The sequence below is a fragment of the Aedes albopictus genome, chromosome 1, assembly GCF_035046485.1.
Source record: "Aedes albopictus strain Foshan chromosome 1, AalbF5, whole genome shotgun sequence".
NCBI lineage: Eukaryota > Metazoa > Arthropoda > Insecta > Diptera > Culicidae > Aedes > Aedes albopictus.
In genome coordinates this window covers 161,456,865-161,476,717 of record NC_085136.1, presented here as the reverse complement: position 1 = coordinate 161,476,717, position 19,853 = coordinate 161,456,865, and the positions used below count along the sequence as shown (strand labels likewise).

The window sequence follows — 19,853 nt, the reverse complement described above, 5'->3', positions numbered from 1 at the left end:
ATAGTTTTACAATTAGGGACGTGTACAAGATAATTTTTACATTTAAGGAACCTCCCAGACAACCGGAAATCGCATAATTATGCTGGTCGAAAATCACTTAGGGATACATTTTGCATCACACTCGTAAGAACTGGCAGCCAAACTCCCTTAATTTACGATTTTTCTCGTAAAGGATGCAACTTTTCGAGTTTATTGTGTGTATGTTGTAGAGATGGTCGGGTTTCAGATTTTTCAGACCCGAACCCGACCCGTATCCGAACAATTTCCAATTCCAAAAATTCTTATACAACTTTCACGGCAATTCTTCCAGGAGTTCCTAGGGAATTCCTCCTAGGGTATCTCGGAATTTCTTCGAGGACTTCCTTGGGCAATCTTCCAAGAATTCCTCGGAAATTCCCCCAGGAGTTTTCCGAGAATTCCTCTAGAAGCTTCCTCTGGAATTCCTGTAAGAGATGCTCTGGATTTTTTTCTGGAGTCCTCAGGAATTTTTTTCATGTAACTGTCGGAATTTATCAAGAATTTCCTCGGAAATTTCTCCAGAAGTTCTTCTGGATTTCCTCCAGGAATTCCTCGGGAATTACACCAGGAGTTCCTCGGGAATTTCTCTACGAGTTCCTCAAAAATTCTTTCAAGAGTACCTCGGAAATCTGTTGAACATATTCCCCATATATCTTCAGGAGTTACTTGTTAATTCCTCCTGGAGTTCCTGGAGAGGAAACTCCTCTATGTATTCCTTGGCATTCCTCCAGGAGTTCTTCGGGAATTCGTCCAAGAGCTCTTAGGGAATTCCTCCAGGAGCTCCTCGAGAATTTCTTCTGAAGTTCCTCGGGAATTCTCTTTAGGAATTCATCGTGAATTCCTCCAGGAGGTCATGCTAAAATTTCTTCATATGTTTTCACACTCCATATTTTGGCTTAAGTATAAAATTAATATTGAAAATCGAAAAGTATGCTGTGTTCTCCCTGTGCTCTATACCAAGCATTGTAGAGTGACATCATATATAAAGGCGTTGACTCGACGCCGACATGATACACACTGTGGTGCATAATTGATCGGCCAAACGCCGAATTCGATACTAAATGGCCAAGTTTGGGATGCTGTAACTGTAACTTTGGGTTGCGTTGATGGCTTGCGCTCAATTTTTTACACGGAACTACTAATATGCTGAATTTTAGGTATGCGAAGTACCAATTGTTTTCGCTCACAGGTTTTGGTTCCCAATGAATTCCTGCTGAAATTCCAGATGAACTCCTGGAAAAAATCCTCGAAGAACTTCTGGAGATATTTCCGAGGAGCTCCTGGAAGAAATCCCGAGGAACTCCAGTAGGAATTATCGAGGATCTCCTGGAGGAATTCCTACGGAACTCCCGATCCCGAAGATCTTCTGGAAATCCTGAAACTCCTGGATGATTTCCAACGAATCTCCTCGAGGAATTCCTAGACAAAAATCCGGGGGACCCCTGGGCTAGGGGAAAAGCATTACTGTACTGGAGTGTATGTTTTCCCTCACAGCGTTGCATAGATTTTTTTCCGAATTGCTCCCGCTTTTACTTAGGTATTGCCTGATACACCGCAAAACCAAAACAATATTGCCCGATATTTCGCTTTTTTGCAGTTTTAGGGATGCTCGTCAACAAATTTCGTCGATTCTTGGTATAAGGACTGTTCATTTTATAAAGAGGACAACTTTGCAAGGCTATAAAAAGAAAACGCGTAGTTCAAATTTGAGCAGCCTTGGTTAGTTGTTCAGTACATTATATTAGCAGATAATAACCATAAATAAATTGGGTTACAATTATTGAACTTCATAGAAATGTGGCAAAGTGTTTCGAGAGATCAATTTTTCAATTCCCAAAAACTAAAGATAAACACAATATTTCTGTAAAACATCGATGTATCGTTTTTAATTGCATAAAAGTGTTTGCCATGCTGCAGCAGTTTGAGTGATACATATTCTGGCAAAATATAAACCTAATCGGAATAATGGTTGTTGAGATATCAAAGTTACAAGTTGGACTCGATTTTCAGAATAAAATTTATTTGTTAAACAAAAACGTATAAAAATATTAAATTTTGAATGTTTTCAATGGATCTAGTCGAAAGTATTAATAACGCAATTTCAAATGCAGAAAACCGCTTTTTGATAGCATTGTTGGCTTGGTTACTGTGTTTCATGGCAGTTACCGGAGATAAAACCGCTTCGTTCTTTGAAGGTTCTTCTAAATAACGATGTACTCTATTGCAAATACAACTTAACAATGATGGCGAAAATAAAAATTAACATGTGATTATTTTCAAATAAGGTATATAATCACATAGGGTCAGACCTTGCTGAAAATAAATAATAATAAGCTTCTCTAGAATCAAAAACTTGCATTTATGGAGCAAAAAGTATGCAATTTTTCATTATGGCCATCATTAAGTATTAAATTTATGATGAAGAATGTACTTTAAAGCATATTTTTCTTCGGTATCATTTAGAATGCGATTCTCTTCTATACTGGACAAATTTTGAACTGATTCCGTAGTGTTATTGAATCACTGGACTTAAGGCGAAACTGGAAGCATTTTCTCATTTTCTTGGTTTTTGATTTTTTATTAAATAACGAAGCAATATTTTCAAAATTGGTTTTCGTACACATGTAAAGTATGGTTCAAGGTATCTTCTGAATTTTTTTGAGGTGGAAAATGTTTTCCATTTTTGCAGAAACCATTTTTTTTTGTAAAATTTTGTTCAAAAATGGTTTCTGCAAAACCGAAAAACATTTTCCACTACAACAAAAATTCAGAAGATACCTTGATCCATACTCTACTTGTGCACGAAAACCGATTTTGAAAATATTGCTTCGTTATTTAATATAAAATCAAGAACCAAAAAGTTAGGAAATGCTTCCAGTTTCGCCTTAAATAAGTATTTTTTATCAATTTCATTGATAACAAGGCAACTCACTATACCAAGCTGTATATTGCTTGGTGCATTATTACTCACCAACTATTACACTCTACCTTTAGAAGAATAGTATTAGATCCCAACACATTGAAAAGTTCATGAAAATTTTAAAGTTATGTATGTGGAAAGTTGTGTAGAATTTTGATAAATGGGGTTTTATTGAGTGTTAACGAAAACCGCTTCAGTTCCACAACTAAGGACAATTTGAATAATGTTATATTTTTCCTACACTGTAGAATAGCTATGGAAATTTATGCAAGAAACCGATAATAATTTTATTGAAAAATAAAAAAAGATATCACACAAATAAGGTGTCCTCTTTATAAAATGAACAGTCCTTAAAGAGTTACTTCAAATTTCTCAAGGTAGTTCTTGTTTGCACAGTGTCTTGCTCCTAGCTCCTGGATGAATTATCGAGTAACACCTTGAGGAATTTCCAGGTGGAATTCTCGGAAGACTCCTGAAGAAATTCTCGGGACCCTTATGGAGGAATTCCCGAAGAACTCCTGGAGGATTAAACACGGAACTTCTGGAAGAATTTCCGAGGAACTTCAGAAGGAGTTCCCAAGGATCTTCTAGAGGAGCTCCCGTGATCTCCTGGAGGAATTTCCTGGGAATTCCCAAGGATCTCCAGGAATATTTCCCGAGGATCTTCTGATGGAGTTCCTGAGGAACTTTTACAGGAATTTCCATGGACCTTCTGGAGGAATTCCCGGGAAATCGTGGAAAAAATCCCTGAGAGCTCCAAGATAAACTCTTGGCGAATTCTGTAGAAATTATCTGGAAACTCCTGCAGGTATTCCTGAAGAACTTATGGAGAAATTCCCGAGGATCTCATGTAGGAATTCTCGCGGATACCCTGGAGGATCATCAAGGATATCCTGAAAAAAATCCCTTGGGGAACTCTGGAAGTATATTTCAAGGAAATTCTGGAGAGAATTTTCGGATTATTTCTGTAGTTATTCCCACTAGCGTGAGCAGCTTTTACTTTCTTCTTGCTCATTCTCTTCGATAAACACAAGAAAGAGCGAGGGGGCAAAATGCCCCCTCTTTTATCTGTCTCATTCTTGTGTTTGTTTACGAGAGTGAGTGAGAAAAAAGAAAAAGCTGCGCACGCTAGAGGGAAGGTTATTCCCCGTCGAATCATGAAGAAATTCCCCAGGGAATTCTGGAGGGATCCTTTCCCAGTTACTGCAGGAATGCTTCTAAAGGAACTTCCGTGGTATTCGGAGGGAAGCCATTTACGGATTCCTGGAGAAATTTCCACCGAACTCTTGAAGGAATTCTGGAAAATCCTGAAGCAATTCCTGGGGTACTTCTGATGGAATGCCTGAGGAGCACCTAGACTAGTTCTCAGGAAACTCCAGGAGGACTTCCCGGTGAACTGAGGAAATTCTTGTAAAGCTCCTGGAGGAATCTCAGAAGGCACTCCATGGGGAATCACAAAAAACTAGAGGAATCCTAGAAGCAACTATTGAAGGCATTCCAGACTCATGGAGGAATTACATAAGAAACTACTTGTGGAATCCAAACAGGAATGAAGTTTGCCTTAAATCCTACAAACATCCGAATTTACCACAATGCTCACCAGAATCTTACTAAAGCTTTTCTGACATATACACTCCCGTTCAAAAGTTTGGGGTCACCCCCTCAAAAACATGTCATTTTTTTAGGCCCATATCTCCGCCAATTTGCGTCCGATTTCAAAACCCTAGGTTTCATTCAAAAGATAATAAGTCAAAGAAACTTTGAACATGATTTAAAAGAAACTTTTTCAAAAAAAATTGTATGTAAACTTAACCCAAAGTTGCCAAATTTTCTAAAAAATGAATATAAACTTACGGCAGTGTCGCTGGAAGTTGGGTCGACCAAATTTTAAGATGAGAGCGGTAATATGACCCATTTTCTATTAGCTTTCAATTGCTTTTTACAGAACTTAGCTAAAAAATCTAGAAAAAAAGTTATTAATTAAATTAATCCTTGATGTCATCGACCAAAAGTTTGGGGTCACCCCTCAAAATGATGTATCGGCCAAAAGTTTGGGGTCACTATCGTAAAACATGGAAAAGTGATTTGTTGATATCTTTTTAATCTTTCATTCAATTTTAATTCTTCTTGGCTTATTTGAAACAAAATGAATGATACTTACTGCATAGACATTGAACCACACATATTTGTTGAAATTTACATACTAAAACTTAACGTAAAGTTGCCTCATTTTTTGAAGCGTGGTAAAATGTGCTAACTTTACATAACATTTTTATATACAAAAATCGTTTAATACGTTAAGTTGAAGACATCAAACGCAAATTTAGTTAATTATCTTTGAAATGAGCCAAAAATAATTAAAATTAAACTATAGATGACGAAGATATCACCAAATCACTTTTCCATGTTTTACGAAAGTGACCCCAAACTTTTGGCCGATACATCATATTGAGGGGTGACCCCAAACTTTTGGTCGATGACATCAAGGATTAATTGAATTAATAACTTTTTTTCTAGATTTTTTAGCTAAGTTCTGTAAAAAGCAATTGAAAGCTAATAGAAAATGGGTCATATTACCGCTCTCATCTTAAAATTTGGTCGACCCAACTTCCAGCGACACTGCCGTAAGTTTATATTCATTTTTTAGAAAATTTGGCAACTTTGGGTTAAGTTTACATACAATTTTTTTTTGAAAAAGTTTCTTTTAAATCATGTTCAAAGTTTCTTTGACTTATTATCTTTTGAATGAAACCTAGGGTTTTGAAATCGGACGCAAATTGGCGGAGATATGGGCCTAAAAAAATGACATGTTTTTGAGGGGGTGACCCCAAACTTTTGAACGGGAGTGTATAAAGTTCTTCCAAAGGACTAATAAAATTTCCTTTGAAATCATTGCAGGAATTTCTAGTACTCTGTACGGATTGTTCACACAATTTCTCGCAGAGCCGTCAGAGTTTCTTCGAGATTGCACCCTACATTTATTTGAGTTTTGTATTTACAATTCGGAACATCTTCGAAAACCCCTCACATTTTCTTGGGGGGAAATTTTCATATCGAAGTAAAAAAATATTTTCTGTATGTTTAGCTACACTGTGGTGCATAATTGATCGGACAAACGCCGAATTTGATACAAGATGGCCAGGTCTGGAATGCCTTTTGATTTACACGCGTGCCGCTGTCCGGACACTTTTGCGTATTTTGAACGCCTTACCACGCTCAAACCTGTGAACGAAAACAATTTGTACTTCGCCTACGTAAAATTCAGCATATTAGTAGTTCCGTGTATAAAATTGAGCTCAAGCCATCAAGGCAAACCAAAGTTACAGCATCCCAAACCTGACCATTTAGTATCGAATTCGGCGTTTGACCGATCAATTATGCACCACAGTGTATATCATGTCGGCGTCAAGTCAACGCTTTTATATATGATGTCACTCTACAATACTTGGTGGGGAGAACACAGCATACATTTTTATTTTCAATATTAATTTTATACTTAAGCCAAACTATGGAGTGTGGAAACATATGAAGACATTTTAGTATGCCTTGTGAAGACATTTGAAAATTTCACCTGGCTTCCCTCTGGAAGCCACCATTGCACAGTGGAAAAAATAGGTATAAAACACGAATGAATTCAACACGGAGACAAATTTCGTTCGTTTGAAACAAAAATATTCATATTTATTCGGTAAACTGATAAAATATTTAAAACTAAAATATTAATTTTCCAAACTAAATCAATTACATATTGATTTCTACAATACCCATTGAAGAACCCCCCGTTCCGCCGTCGAGAACATAAACAAACCTCTCAAGTTCCAGCTGCAGCACCAAACAAGATTTCCTCTTGCAAAAAAGTCAAGTTTCACCAAAAGTTTCCACGAAATCCCATTGATTTCGGGAGCGTATGTTATTTACATGATGTTGGCATTAAAAGTGCCACGCGGGAAGTGGGTTTTCCTAGAGAAGGAAATGACTTTGTAAATTTAATTGGAAAACAAATATTTCCGTAGGGCCGACCTGCCACAAAAAAAAAAACAAAAAATTTTACATTTGTTTTTAACATAACCTGTCAGAAGATGCATGTTTGTTTTAAAAATGGATTGAATTTGCTTCAAATGTGACGTTCGTAAACAGTTTTATTTTTGTTGCCAGAACAAATTGACAATTTATTTGAGTTTACCTGAAATATTTTTGATTTTACCATACTTTTTTCTGCGTGAATATCTCTGCTCGAAGTGGATGGACTCTAATGAATTTTTGACACAAACTTTAAAAGTCTCTATAGCTTTAAATAAGGAGGGTGTTATTCTCCGCACGATGCTGGAAATCAGTGTATTGAGTTCGTTTTACCCCGCTCTCTTTTTCTCACACCTTCGTAGGAAAATCCTCATCTATTCCCACCTGGCGTGCAAAATAAATGCCTTATTTAACTCGTATTTGTGTAAAAACTTCCTTAGTATCGGAAATTTGGCATAGGGTTGGTCCTGCTCTTAAGATTGCGTTCTACTTCGGGAAAAGATGCATGTGAAAATTTGTAGAAATAGAGAATGTCGGGGTTATATGAAAATATTTCAATTTTTGAGGCCGTGCGGTGAATCAAATCAGCTCCATTTGATATTACGGGAGTTTGTATACATACACGAATCAAACAAATCATCTGCTTTGTACTCCAGGATTTTTATAAATACCTAGGTATTTTTTTCATTGTGCATTGTTTTATCTGTCAGAAAGTTTCCATCACGGTCGTTCCATATGACGGGGCAATGCGCTGCTTTTCTGCGCATACCTTTGAAAGTTTTGTAAAACCTGTAAATATCATTCTGTTCCTGCACCTGAACAATCACTTTTCTATGCAAAGAGATGCGTCGATAATTTCATTTATTAATAGGCATGATTGTCAACTGATCAGTCACAAGCCGTCCGATTTGTACCACTTGACCATCAACCGGCACAGGTATTTTACCACCATTCTCCTGCAGGTTCAAGATCTCAATTTGCAAATTTCTCGATCAAATAAATATGCACAGACCTAGACGACATCATGCTCCGATTGGTGACGTTTTGATCAGCACCGCCAGTCCTCCGCATCATTGCAAACGAAAATGATAAATATTTTTGCTTGATGATCTGTCTCGAAACGGACCGACCACAAGCACAAGAGACATCTCCTCCGGGCGACGACGACGACGGCGCGAGATTCGCAAAGCAAAGAGAGCAGCTTCAGCCGCGTTGTCGCCACACAGGCGTAAATGGGCCAAATTCCTGGCCATAAGTCGAAAATTTTTTTTCAGGGTTTTCCAGTGTCTAATATTTTTTAAAGATAAATGAAGTAATGCTTCATCATGTGGCAATCAATAAAATACTTTGGGATGCATATTTTTTTAAGAATAAATGCCGAAATTTGACGATTTTCTCTACTGTTTTTTTCATTTGCATCATAACTCATCGGAAGAACTTCAATTATCGAAATATTGACAATTTGAAAAAATAACTGAGTATGTAACACAGTTCTCCTGATAAGGGTGTATCATTTAAACAAAAAACTTCACCTGGTTTCATTTATTTTGCTCTCTTACAGAAGAGTTTTCAAAATCATGTTTTTTGACCATTTTTAACCATTTTCAGCATTCAAAAAGTTTTCAGATTCTGCAGCATTCCGCGATCTGGATAAAATTACAATAAAATATAAGGCATATCCTTTGTGAATCGCAAGAGAACGGGTACCAGAAAGTACCAGACGAAAAAATAAATCATTTTGAAATTTACACCTTTTTGACTAGTTTTTAGTTACAATTTATGTTTAATTTTGATATAACAACTTCGTTTCGACTACTTTTTCAATGAACGGCCACTTATTCTCGGTAGATAGATCATAGCAGAATACAAATCTGGTCTTCTATCTCTTAACAAAATGTGTCAAATTGAAATAATTTAGTAAATTTGGGCAGAAATCTCCATACACCGATAAACGCCTAAATGTATGCAATGCAGTAGTAATCTAATGTAGCTAGAACTGTTGTGTTCAAAATTTGTTATAAAAAAATCAAAAACAACTCAAAAAAAGAGCTCACTATTTGTAGTATGTAATCATATGTTGATGCACCGTTAAGAAAATATTTTCAGATAAATATTGTTTTTTATAGCTGAACTCATTGTTGGGGCAGGTTCGTGATTTCCGGTGGAATTTCTCGGGTAGAAAATCGGATTGCGGCTGTAGAGTTGCTCTATGCTGCGCGGGTGGTGGTGGCATAGGATAATGAGCTACTTCACTTTCAACAAAGCTCGCTGTGTTGCAGCTAACTGCCACTAGGAGGATTTCTTCTTCGCAATAGGAAACGTTTGGCACTTTGAAGATCACTTTATTGACTCGCAAATATATATTGGAACTATTTAAGGACACTTTATTTCTTCGGGAGTTCAACTTAGACTAATTTTATTTTATAATTCATGATCTAATGAAACCTAACTGCCTACTACTACTTACAGTATTTAAATTACATGCTATTCATTTCTAGCACTACTACTACCACCTAGCACTCAATTGCAGTACTAGAGCAAGGTGGATTCGGCGCGAGCCTATAGAAATATATTGGGAACTAGTTGGGAACAAACATCGCCGCCACCTGAAATTTCAAATTTCATCTTTGACGTTTTACTTGTCAACACGATTTCATTGTCTACAAATCTCATCAACATCGTGCATGCAGAAAATTGCCAATGAAATTCTTGGGTTTTTACAAATTTTAAACTATTTCTACAATTTTAGGCTCAAAATCTTCGTACGGCAATCAACAAAGTCTGGTGATAGGTCGTGAGATGGATCCCTTCGCTGGTTTTGACTGTAACGGTTCTTGTGATTCCGTCTCGTCCTGGATGCGATTCGGTGGTCCTTGCTAGTGGCCATCTTGTTGGCGGAAGAGATTCGTCCACCAGAATAACCATTCTTCCAGGTTGATAGGCAGTACTCGGTGTTGTTCTGCTGCCTTTCTTCTGCAATTCGTGGAAATACTCCGTTCGCAACAGATACCAGAAACGTTGGACCTGCTCCTGGAAGCTTCTGGAAGTTGCCGGTGTTGGAGATGCACGTGTGCATTGGAAACAGCGTCGCAGGACGGTGTTTAGCAGTCGTCGATCTTGGATAGGCCAATATTCTTGCCGCATTGTTGCTAGTGATACACGGCCGCCACCGTGCAGCAGTTTGAGGTGATAGTGGGCAACAGAACGTGTGAATGGATGGGAACTGGGTAGTAGGATTGGATGCTTGGTGTGGTATGGCTGCTCTAAGAGGTTTAACCTTCCCCCAACTCGAATGATTCCGTCGGAATCAAGAAATGGACTCATCAAGCGCAAATTAGACCGTTTCGAAACTGGCTTCCCTCTACTCAAATCCCTAAACTCCTCCACTAAAGAATTCCGTTGGGATAGCTTTTCCAGCTTCAGGCGAGATTTCGATAGTTCCTCCACGGTGAGAACGGTGCTTCCTTCTGGTTGATCGGATGACCTTCGTCGTCTGCAAGCGTTGGTGAACCGTAGGCAGCAGGCAGTTACTCGTAGCAGTCTCCAGTAGGGTGATCTTCGTAGGGATATTTCGTTGACGTTTGACCTGGTTTGGACGGCCGCCACCGTTACTCGCCTCTCCAGAATGTCGTCAGGAAGGTTGTCCGTTTTTGGTGAACTTGGCCACTGCTCACTTCGACGACACAGCCAGGATGAACCGTAGTGCCACAGATCACTGCTCAGAAACTCAACCAGCTTCATTCCTCTCGTAATTAGGTCTGCCAGGTTGTTGATTCCTGCAGCATGGTTCCATTCCGATCCTTGGGTTGTAGTTTGAATTTCTGATACTCGCTGGGCGATAGAGGCTTTCCATACATGCGGAGGGGAGCGCAACCATTCGAGTGTGACTGACGAGTCGGACCAGAAGTAGGATGAATCGATGGACATGGTGAGTGCTTCGAGGATTTCAGCGCGTAGTCGAGCAGCAAGCACGGCGGCCGATAGTTCAAAGCGTGGAATCGAAAGGAGTTTGAGAGGCGCAACACTTGATTTGACCGCTATTGGCTGGTCGTCAATTCCACCATTGGAATCGGTAGATCTTGCGTATGTGCATGCTCTGTGTGCTTGCTCGGAAGCGTCGGCAAACGTGGGGAGTACGTGTGGATTCGTGGGGATGAGAGTGAGCATTTCGCCTTGCACTTCTGGTCCCACCTTTGTAGTGGTATGTGATTCCTTCCCCACCGGCAGATGGGGAATGTAGGTCTGCGGAGGTTCGGGCTCGTTCGAAGGAACAATGCGTGGGTAACCCAGGGATTCATACTCAGAGTGGAAATCCTGGAACTCCTGCTTCATATTGGGATCTTGTTGTAATCGTCTCTCGGGGTGGCGTAGAAGGCAAATCACGCTCCGATCTTCGTGGGTGCGGGTAACATTTTCGACGAAATGCGATTCACATTGCTGCTCTACGACGGAGTAGTTGGGCGTGTTATTAAGTTCCTTAATTTTCCAGAAAAGTTCGACGGCGTCATGGAGGGGATCTGAAACGGACACATGGCATACCGTTGGCTGTGGGGCGGACGGAAATTGGTTTCTTCCGACAACAATCCATCCAAAGACACTCTCGACTAGCAGAGGCTTTTGATCCTGTTCGATTTGTGTCCCAGTGTTGACGAAATTGTAGAAATGTTCCGCTCCCAGAAGCAAATCAATTGCCCCGGTTTTGTTGAAGCTGGGGTCGGCTAGGAACAAATCGCTTGGAATTCGCCAGTTGCTGGCTGGAAACGTCTCAGCGGGCAGGTCTATTGTGACACGAGGGAGGACTAGAAAATCGAGGTCGATTTGGAAATCATTCCTTCTGGAGCGAATGGAAGAGTGGACGCCGTGCTTCACATTAGAGGCTGATTCACCTACACCATGGACGGGGATGTTTACGACACGCCGCTTCAATTTCAACATCTGGCACAGTCTCTCGCTCATTATGTTGGATTGAGAGCCGCTATCCAACAATGCACGTGCAGGGTGAGCATTACCATTCGAATCGATGATCAATAGAACGACGGTGGAAAGCAGAACGTTGGAATTCGATGTAGGCGCGGGATCGTTTGCATGCGAGGTGGAGCTCGCGCATGTGTAGGTAGTGGATGGAGCATTGTTTCGATTCGACAACGGATTGGGTGCATGAATGGATTGATTGGCGAATCGCGATGATGATGCTTGGAGAGTGGATTCATTGAAGCTGTTGGTGTGATTGTGATGCAACAAGGTGTGGTGTCTTCTTTGGCAGTGTCGGCAGGAATATTTTGACTGGCAGTTTCGAGCAAAGTGATCGTGGCGGAAACAATTCTGACAAAGACGATTGTTGTCGACTAGTCTCATACGGTCAGACACGTTCATTTTCTCAAAGCGGGGACATTTAATGAGAAAGTGATACTGATTGCAAGCGTAGCATTTGGGCTGTTCTTCTGCGACGGCGTGGGTGGTAACTTTGTGGAACAATGGCTTTCGATGGAGAGGGACTTGATTGACTGGCGTTTGCGAGTTATGCGACTGGTGGTTGACGGACATCGATTCTAGAACACGGATCCTACGTTGTAGAAAATCTACGAGACAGGTGTAGTTTGGGTTAGCGACGGTAGTAGCATAATCCTCCCAGGCCTTGAGGGTACCATCGTCAAGGCGGATGCAGAGCAGATGCTCGAGCATTGTGCTCCATTGATCAACGGGTTCTTGAAGTTGGTGGAGAATTTTTGTATGGCGTTGGTACTCATCAACAAGGCTATGCAGGGCTTCGGCGGATTCTCTTTTCATGCGGGGACAATCTAGGAGGGCTTGCAAGTGGCGCTTTTTGAGCAGGTAGTCGTTGGCGTAGCGGGTGGTAAGCGTCTGCCAGGCGACAGTATAATTTGCAGAGCTAATTGCGATCGACTCGATCAGCTGAGCCGCTTCACCTTTCAAGGCGGCGCGGAGATAATGGAATTTTTGCACGTCGGGGACGTCAGCGTTAGAGTGTATCAGGGCAACAAAGGTGTCATGAAAAGCCAGCCATTGATTGTAGTCGCCATCGAACTCGGGCAACGAAATGGTGGGAAGCTTGATGCCGGAAAGCAAATTGGCGGGAGGGTTAGGGATTGCGCTTGGAGTTTGAATTGGACTAGCGGGTAAGAGGGAATTTAGAGCAGCCTTTACTTTGAAATAAACGGATTCGAATTTGGAACGGATTTGATTGTTCTGTTCCCTACCTTCTTCGGTGACATCCAGTTCCTCGAGTTGCGTTTGAACGTCCTCCAGTCCCATCCACACGTTGTCGATGTTCTCGATGCGCAGCGGTACTTGGGCTTGATCACGGTCGGCTTGGTATTTCGACACAAACTGCTCGGCTCTCCCCAGTGAAGCCATGAGGGTCGTGCGGCGGTTGGTTAGCTGAAGCTGGCGTTGTTCCTCCATGACGGAACGGTTGGGGTACGGCGTAACAAAATGGCGGTTCTAGATGGGGATGCACACAAAAAAGACCCGGTAGAGCCGGACAAATGGCGTGGGGGATTTTGGAATACTACTAACCTCTTCAAGGCTAGGATAATGCCTTGTATTTCTTATAAAACACCTCTGGATACTGCGGATTCTCGGCGATGGAGGGTTGGCCGGATTAGCGGAAATGGTGACGGAATGGCCTCTGGGTATTCGGTAGCACTCTCGAGGGCGGGAAACGGGAAACGGCACTTCTATTCACCGGCGGGAATGGGCCGGAAACGGGCAAAGCTCTTGCGTTCACTGGCGGGAATTCTCGATGGACGGATGTTGAAAGCGTGTAAAGAAAATCGAAAAAATCTCAAGGCACCCGCGGATAATAACTGCGCACTGTGGAATCACACGTACCGTGTGCCTAATTTCAATAGGCCTTGTATTAATATTCTGGAACACTCGGGAATCTTCTTCGGAGGAATGGCGGTTGATCGGTAGAAAATGATGGCGGAATTTCAATAGCGACGCCTTCTCGCGATGGCGGTTGAAGGTCACTCGGATCACGGACACAATGGCGAAACGGAAACCGAATCCTGGTCACGGCACCAAATATGTTGGGGCAGGTTCGTGATTTCCGGTGGAATTTCTCGGGTAGAAAATCGGATTGCGGCTGTAGAGTTGCTCTATGCTGCGCGGGTGGTGGTGGCATAGGATAATGAGCTACTTCACTTTCAACAAAGCTCGCTGTGTTGCAGCTAACTGCCACTAGGAGGATTTCTTCTTCGCAATAGGAAACGTTTGGCACTTTGAAGATCACTTTATTGACTCGCAAATATATATTGGAACTATTTAAGGACACTTTATTTCTTCGGGAGTTCAACTTAGACTAATTTTATTTTATAATTCATGATCTAATGAAACCTAACTGCCTACTACTACTTACAGTATTTAAATTACATGCTATTCATTTCTAGCACTACTACTACCACCTAGCACTCAATTGCAGTACTAGAGCAAGGTGGATTCGGCGCGAGCCTATAGAAATATATTGGGAACTAGTTGGGAACAAACACTCATTGAGTTTTTCACTCAGTACTCCACGAACTTACTTTTATGTATAAAGTTGTGTTAAAATGCCATGTTTTAATAGAAAAATGCAAACTGATATATTCCACACGGCTTCTATCATCATGTTCAAACTCCTAAAATTTCAATCCATGATTAATTTTTGAGTTTTGATGTGTTTTCCAGGGCACTATAAAAGTATCCCCAAAATGAAAATGTGATTCCCAAAATATCTAGAAAAAGGTACAACATTTAACTGAGTTTAAGAAACCGTTCAAAAATAACGGCCCATATTCCCAAAAACTGTGAAGATAGAACAATTGTTCAACAAGTTTCCCAATTATGACATTCCTTACAACTTTGCTGAAGACACGTTATCTACACTTATAAAAGAATTTAATTTCTCTCACACTTCTAGGAGAATTTCTATGGAACGAGGTGGCCCTTGTTTCCAAACAATATTTTTCATGGAAATATAATTATTTTTCAGTTCTCTGTTGTCAAATAAAAATGTTCGACGCTTCAAGCGATTTTTGGGGGTGAAAATAAACGTTGTCCTTGGAGAGGTTATAAGAAATCATTTCTAGCGTTTAAGTGAATAAATATGGCTATTTATAATCCAAAATGCTTCCGCAATATCTAAATTCACAATTTTATCGTTAGTACATTCATAATACACCATAAAAACGTGTTAAAATTTTTTGGCCATGAATTGGACCCTGTTACTCCAGTGTGTGTCGTCACGGATCGCTGCTGGCGCTGCTGGTGTTTGCCTTTTGATAGACGCACATAGATATACCTGCCCCAGCTTCAGCTTGCTTGCCTACTCGGAAGAGAGTTGTAAACATGCATAATAATTTAATTTCATCACTTTCCGCGCGGCGCGCGTTGACAGTCTGTGCGCCGTCTTGGATTTACTGAGGCCTGAACTTGATTACGCCTCAATAAAAAAGGCCGCATTGAACGCTACCGCACTTGACGACGACGACGACGATGACGCTGGGATAGGACGACGACAGTCCAGTGGAAATCCGGTGATGGTTTTATTGTGGGCTTTGTTGGGTGATTTTTCCTTTATTGTTGAATCAGCGCAGTTCTGGTTTAAACATTTCTTCGGAGTATTCAAATTATTTGCTGTGATGTTGAGCGGACCAGCGATGACTTTGAATATTTGATTTTTTTTTCGGATCTGTTGCTCCGAAGCGGAGGGTGATGGTGCTTGAACTCGTCCAAGGTGAAGGTGAACTAGATGGTTAAACATGTTGTTCAGCTTCGATTCAATTATTGGGTCAGAATCACATTGCAGGAAGTATTTATGTAGCTATTTGTTGGTCCCGTAGATTGGTAATCAATTTTCAATAGGTAAGGTACCCCGGGGCAAATGAGAATCGGGGGCAAGTGAGACCTATAGCTAGTATTTTTTTAATTATTTATTTTTAAGACTAACATTCTTCATGGAAAACATAGGTATCACACCTACGGATACTTTGAATACAAAAAATGTTATTGTTTCAACGATAAAGATACCATATACGTTATTGTTGTTCATATGTTATTTTCAATTCACTATAGGTAAGATTGACGTGCTCTACTACATTCGTCGTTTAAAAATAGATTTGTTATTCTACAAATACTTTTTTGGTTTCAGGATAGTATTTGGAGTTCATACAAATGATTTCAAGCGAAAAAGCTGTATTTTATTTTTATTTATTACCTTTAGTTATCTGCTCTCACTTTCCCCAGTGCATTTCGCTATCTGGGGCAAGTGGGACCTCTGAGAACAAACAAAGACAATTTTATGGGTTTATCTCGCCTTATCACACCTAAGATGAAATTAGCACGAAAGTCAATAAAAATTGATGCTTTAGGTAATCTACTGTTGAATTATACTTTATTACTTCTATTCAGATGATGAATTTTTAAAATAAAACTTTGGGTAAAACACAAAAAATCCAAAGGGTGTATTTTTTTTGTTTTTTTTTTTATATCTTCCATTTTTTTCACTTAACGCTGCATAATGCATGGAGGGTTTCGGAAATTCCTCCAGCAGTTCCTCAGGAATTCCTCTAGGAGTTTTTCGGGAATTCCCCCAGAAGTATCTCGGGAATCCTCGAGAATTCCTCCTGGAGATGCTCGGGAATTCGTCCAAAAGATGCTCGGGAATTTCTCCAGGAGATCGTCGGGAATTCCTTCACGAGTTTCTTAGGATTTCCACCAAAACTCCTTCGGGTACTCCACCAGGAATTCTACGGGAATTCCTCCATAAGTTTCCGAGAATTCTTCCAGGAGTTCTTCAGACATTCCTCCTTGGGTTCCTCGGAAATTCCTCCATGAGTTCTTCGGGAATTCATCCAGGTGATCTTTGGGAACCCTTGCAGAAAAATCTTCCAGGAAATCCTTGATGATCCTTCAGGAAATCCACGAGAATTCCTCCAGGAGATCCTCGGTAATTTCTCCAGGAGTTAGTCGTCGGGAATCCTTCCAGGAATTTCTTTAAGAGTTTCTCGGGAATACCTCCAGGAGTTCTCGAGAAATCCCCCAGCAGTTCCTTGGCAATTCACTCTGGGATTCCTCGGGAATTTCTCTAGGAGTTGAGTGTTTCTTGGAAATCCCTCCAAGAGAATTCCTTCGAAGTTCCTGAAGGTTTTTTTTTTGCAGTCTCTCGGGAATTTCTCTAGATTCCTCGGATATCTACTGCAGGAGGAACCCCTAAAGGAATTGCCGAGGAATTCCCTAAGAACTCTCGGCAAACTCCTTTAGGAATTTCCGAGGAACTCTTGGAGAATTTCCCGAAAAAGTCCTGGAACAGTTCCTAAGGAACTCCTATAGGAATTCCAAGGAACCCTTAAAGTAATTCCCGAGAAACTCCAGGAAGAATTCTCAAAGAGCTCCTGAAGAAATTCTCGAGGAACTCCTGGAGGGATTCCGAAGAATACATGGAGGAATTTCCTAGGAACTTCTGGAGGAGCTCCTGAGGAATTCTTTGAGGTATATCCGAGAATCTCTTGAAAAGATTTCCGAATGACTCCTGGAAGAATCTTCGAAGAACTCGTAGAGAAAATCCCGAGGAACTCCTGGAAAAATAACCGAGGAAATCATGGAGGAATTCCCAAAGAACTTCTGGAGAAATTTCCGAGAAGTTCCAGGAGGAATTTCTGAGGCATTTGAGAAACTGCTGGGGAATTCCCTAAGAACCCCTAAATAAATTCTGGAGAAACTCCTAAAAGAATTCCCAAGAAACTTCTGGAGAAATTTCCGAGGAACTCCTAAAGAAACTCCTGGAGGAATTCCCGAGAAACACCTGGAAGAATGCCCGAGAAACTCTTGAAGGAAAAAAAAAGTTAGTTTTGTTTTATTTGTTAAGGATTTTAAATGTGTTTCTTACTCAACTGGAATCGTTGGTATTAAATAATCGATTGCACCGGAGTGCTGTATACTTTATGTACAGTATCGGACAATAAAAATGCACCAAAGCCGTTTTTCCATACCAACTAGTCAACTTTGGATTGCCATATCTCAGTTATGTCTCAACCGATTGTTTCCATTTTTCTGTGACGAACTACAAAACATTTCAATTTTCAAAAACTATTGAAAAAGTTCAGTGATAACTATTGATTCAAAAGATGCAGATAGGTTGAATTTTGACAATAAAAATGCACCAAGACAAAAAATTATGTAGCCAAAAATGCTGAAGTCAAATCACTATGGTGTCTTCGGCAAATATGTTTCTTGTGTGATGACCAATAAATTTGCTGAAGACACTATAGCTATCTGACTTCAGCATATCAGGCTATACAATTTTTAGTCTTGGTGCATTTTTATTGTCAAAATTCAACCTATCTGTAACTTTTGAATCAATAGTTATCACTGAACTTTTTCAATAGTTTTTGAAAATTGAAATGTTTTGTAGTTCGTCACAGAAAAATGAAAACAATTGGATGAGACATGACTGAGATATGGCAATCCAAAGTTCACTAGTTTGTATGGGAAAACGGCTTTGGTGCATTTTTATTGTCCGATACTGTAGGGTCTGGGACCATTTGGGCAGGAGCACCTATTTTGGGCACTTGCTGCTATAACTCAGTCATTTTTGAACCTATTGACTTGATTTTTGAAACACGATCAGGAAGGCACAGTATCTAGCTAAGTTCAAAAATTCAAGTCAATCGGTTTGAAATAGACTGAGTTATAGCAGCAAGTGCCCAAAATAGGTGCTCCTGCCCAAATGGTCCCAGACCCTATTAACATTTTTTATGGAGCCTTGATTGTAAAGTAATGCAGCTATTCTGAGCATGAATCAGTTCAAAATGTTGGATTTTTTCGACAAAATAGTGATTCATTGTGGTAGATCTCGCTCATATCAAAAGAAATTGCCTACCTTTAGGAGTTTGAGGGACAATTTCAAAATTATGTTTTGCTTTTTCACAGTCGAATTCAGAAGTTGTAAGAGTTTTGATGCGTTATACGAGTTTAGAAGCACAAAATTGATAGAGATAGGATTTTTTTAAATTTTTGTTCCATTGTATGCTGATGAATTTCGTCTCAAAGATGGTTTCATTTTTTTTTAGTTTTAGAGTTATTTAACTAAAAGTTTAAATTTGTTGGAAAAAACTGTGACGTACACACTCAATTCTGAATTGCCTGTTAGCACTTTTTTGGCGAAAATAGAACAGCAGAACTATTTCGAAAGCTTCGGTAATCGATTTTATAGAAGCTCAGTACACCAACTGTCAAAACCTGGTGCAAAAGGTAAACAATGCAGTATAGTTATATGCAGCTGTTCTATTTTCGTCAAAAATTTACCGAACACGGTATTCTAAATTAATTGTGTAGTTTTATAGAGATCGACCAGGCACTGATTTTGCAATAAAAAAAAATGGTAATACACAAAAACACAAATTTTCGCTCAAAATGGGGGGAGCGTTTTTTCCAGTTTTGAACCTGTGATAAGTTAATAAGTTCTTTAGTTACAATCTACAATTTATCAGTTTTTTTTAAATACAGGGGTTTCCAATCAAAGGTCATGGATCAAACGAATTTCTCTGGAACCGAATGTGTAAGGATGAAGGTTTTTCGGATTGTGCACTTCAGCGAGTACTTATCACAAAGCAGTTGTGCTGCAAAGATTAGTGGTTCCCAATCTGGGGTAGCGGGTCTAATATAGATATGTTGAAAAAAAAAACAGTGGTTTCCAATCTATGGTCATTGGCCACATGAATATCTCAAGAACCGTAATCGTGATGTCAAAATGAAATTGTTTTTTGGATTCCTCACTTTTGGACCTTCTTAGACGTTTCTAAAACATCAAAAGTGCTAGAAAGTAGTGTGGATTGTTCTTCTTAAGGAGCAGTATCTTTAATACAAATGCATTTTAAAGAACAGTGGTTTCCAA

The 19,853-nt window shown here is 40.0% G+C and overlaps 2 protein-coding genes across 2 annotated transcripts in view; one reads left to right on the top strand and one right to left on the bottom strand.

Annotated features, from left to right (window-relative positions):
• The window catches only part of LOC109431490 (zinc transporter ZIP1), a 98,861-nt gene that overhangs the window by 37,107 nt on the left and 41,901 nt on the right, over positions 1-19,853 (top strand). The window lies entirely within an intron of this gene.
• Positions 2,763-18,473, bottom strand: LOC115263871 (uncharacterized). Its single transcript, XM_062845681.1, has 3 exons — positions 13,811-18,473; positions 13,496-13,705; positions 2,763-13,420 (listed from the first exon to the last, which is right to left on the bottom strand). Exon 3 carries the CDS (start codon positions 13,379-13,381, stop codon positions 9,710-9,712), a length of 3,672 nt encoding a protein of 1,223 aa, XP_062701665.1. The 5' UTR covers positions 13,382-13,420; positions 13,496-13,705; positions 13,811-18,473; the 3' UTR covers positions 2,763-9,709.

Coding starts and splice junctions, on each gene's coding strand:
- LOC115263871 (XM_062845681.1), bottom strand. CDS start 13,381: ATGGAGGAACAACGCCAGCTTCAGCTAACCAACCGCCGCACGACCCTC.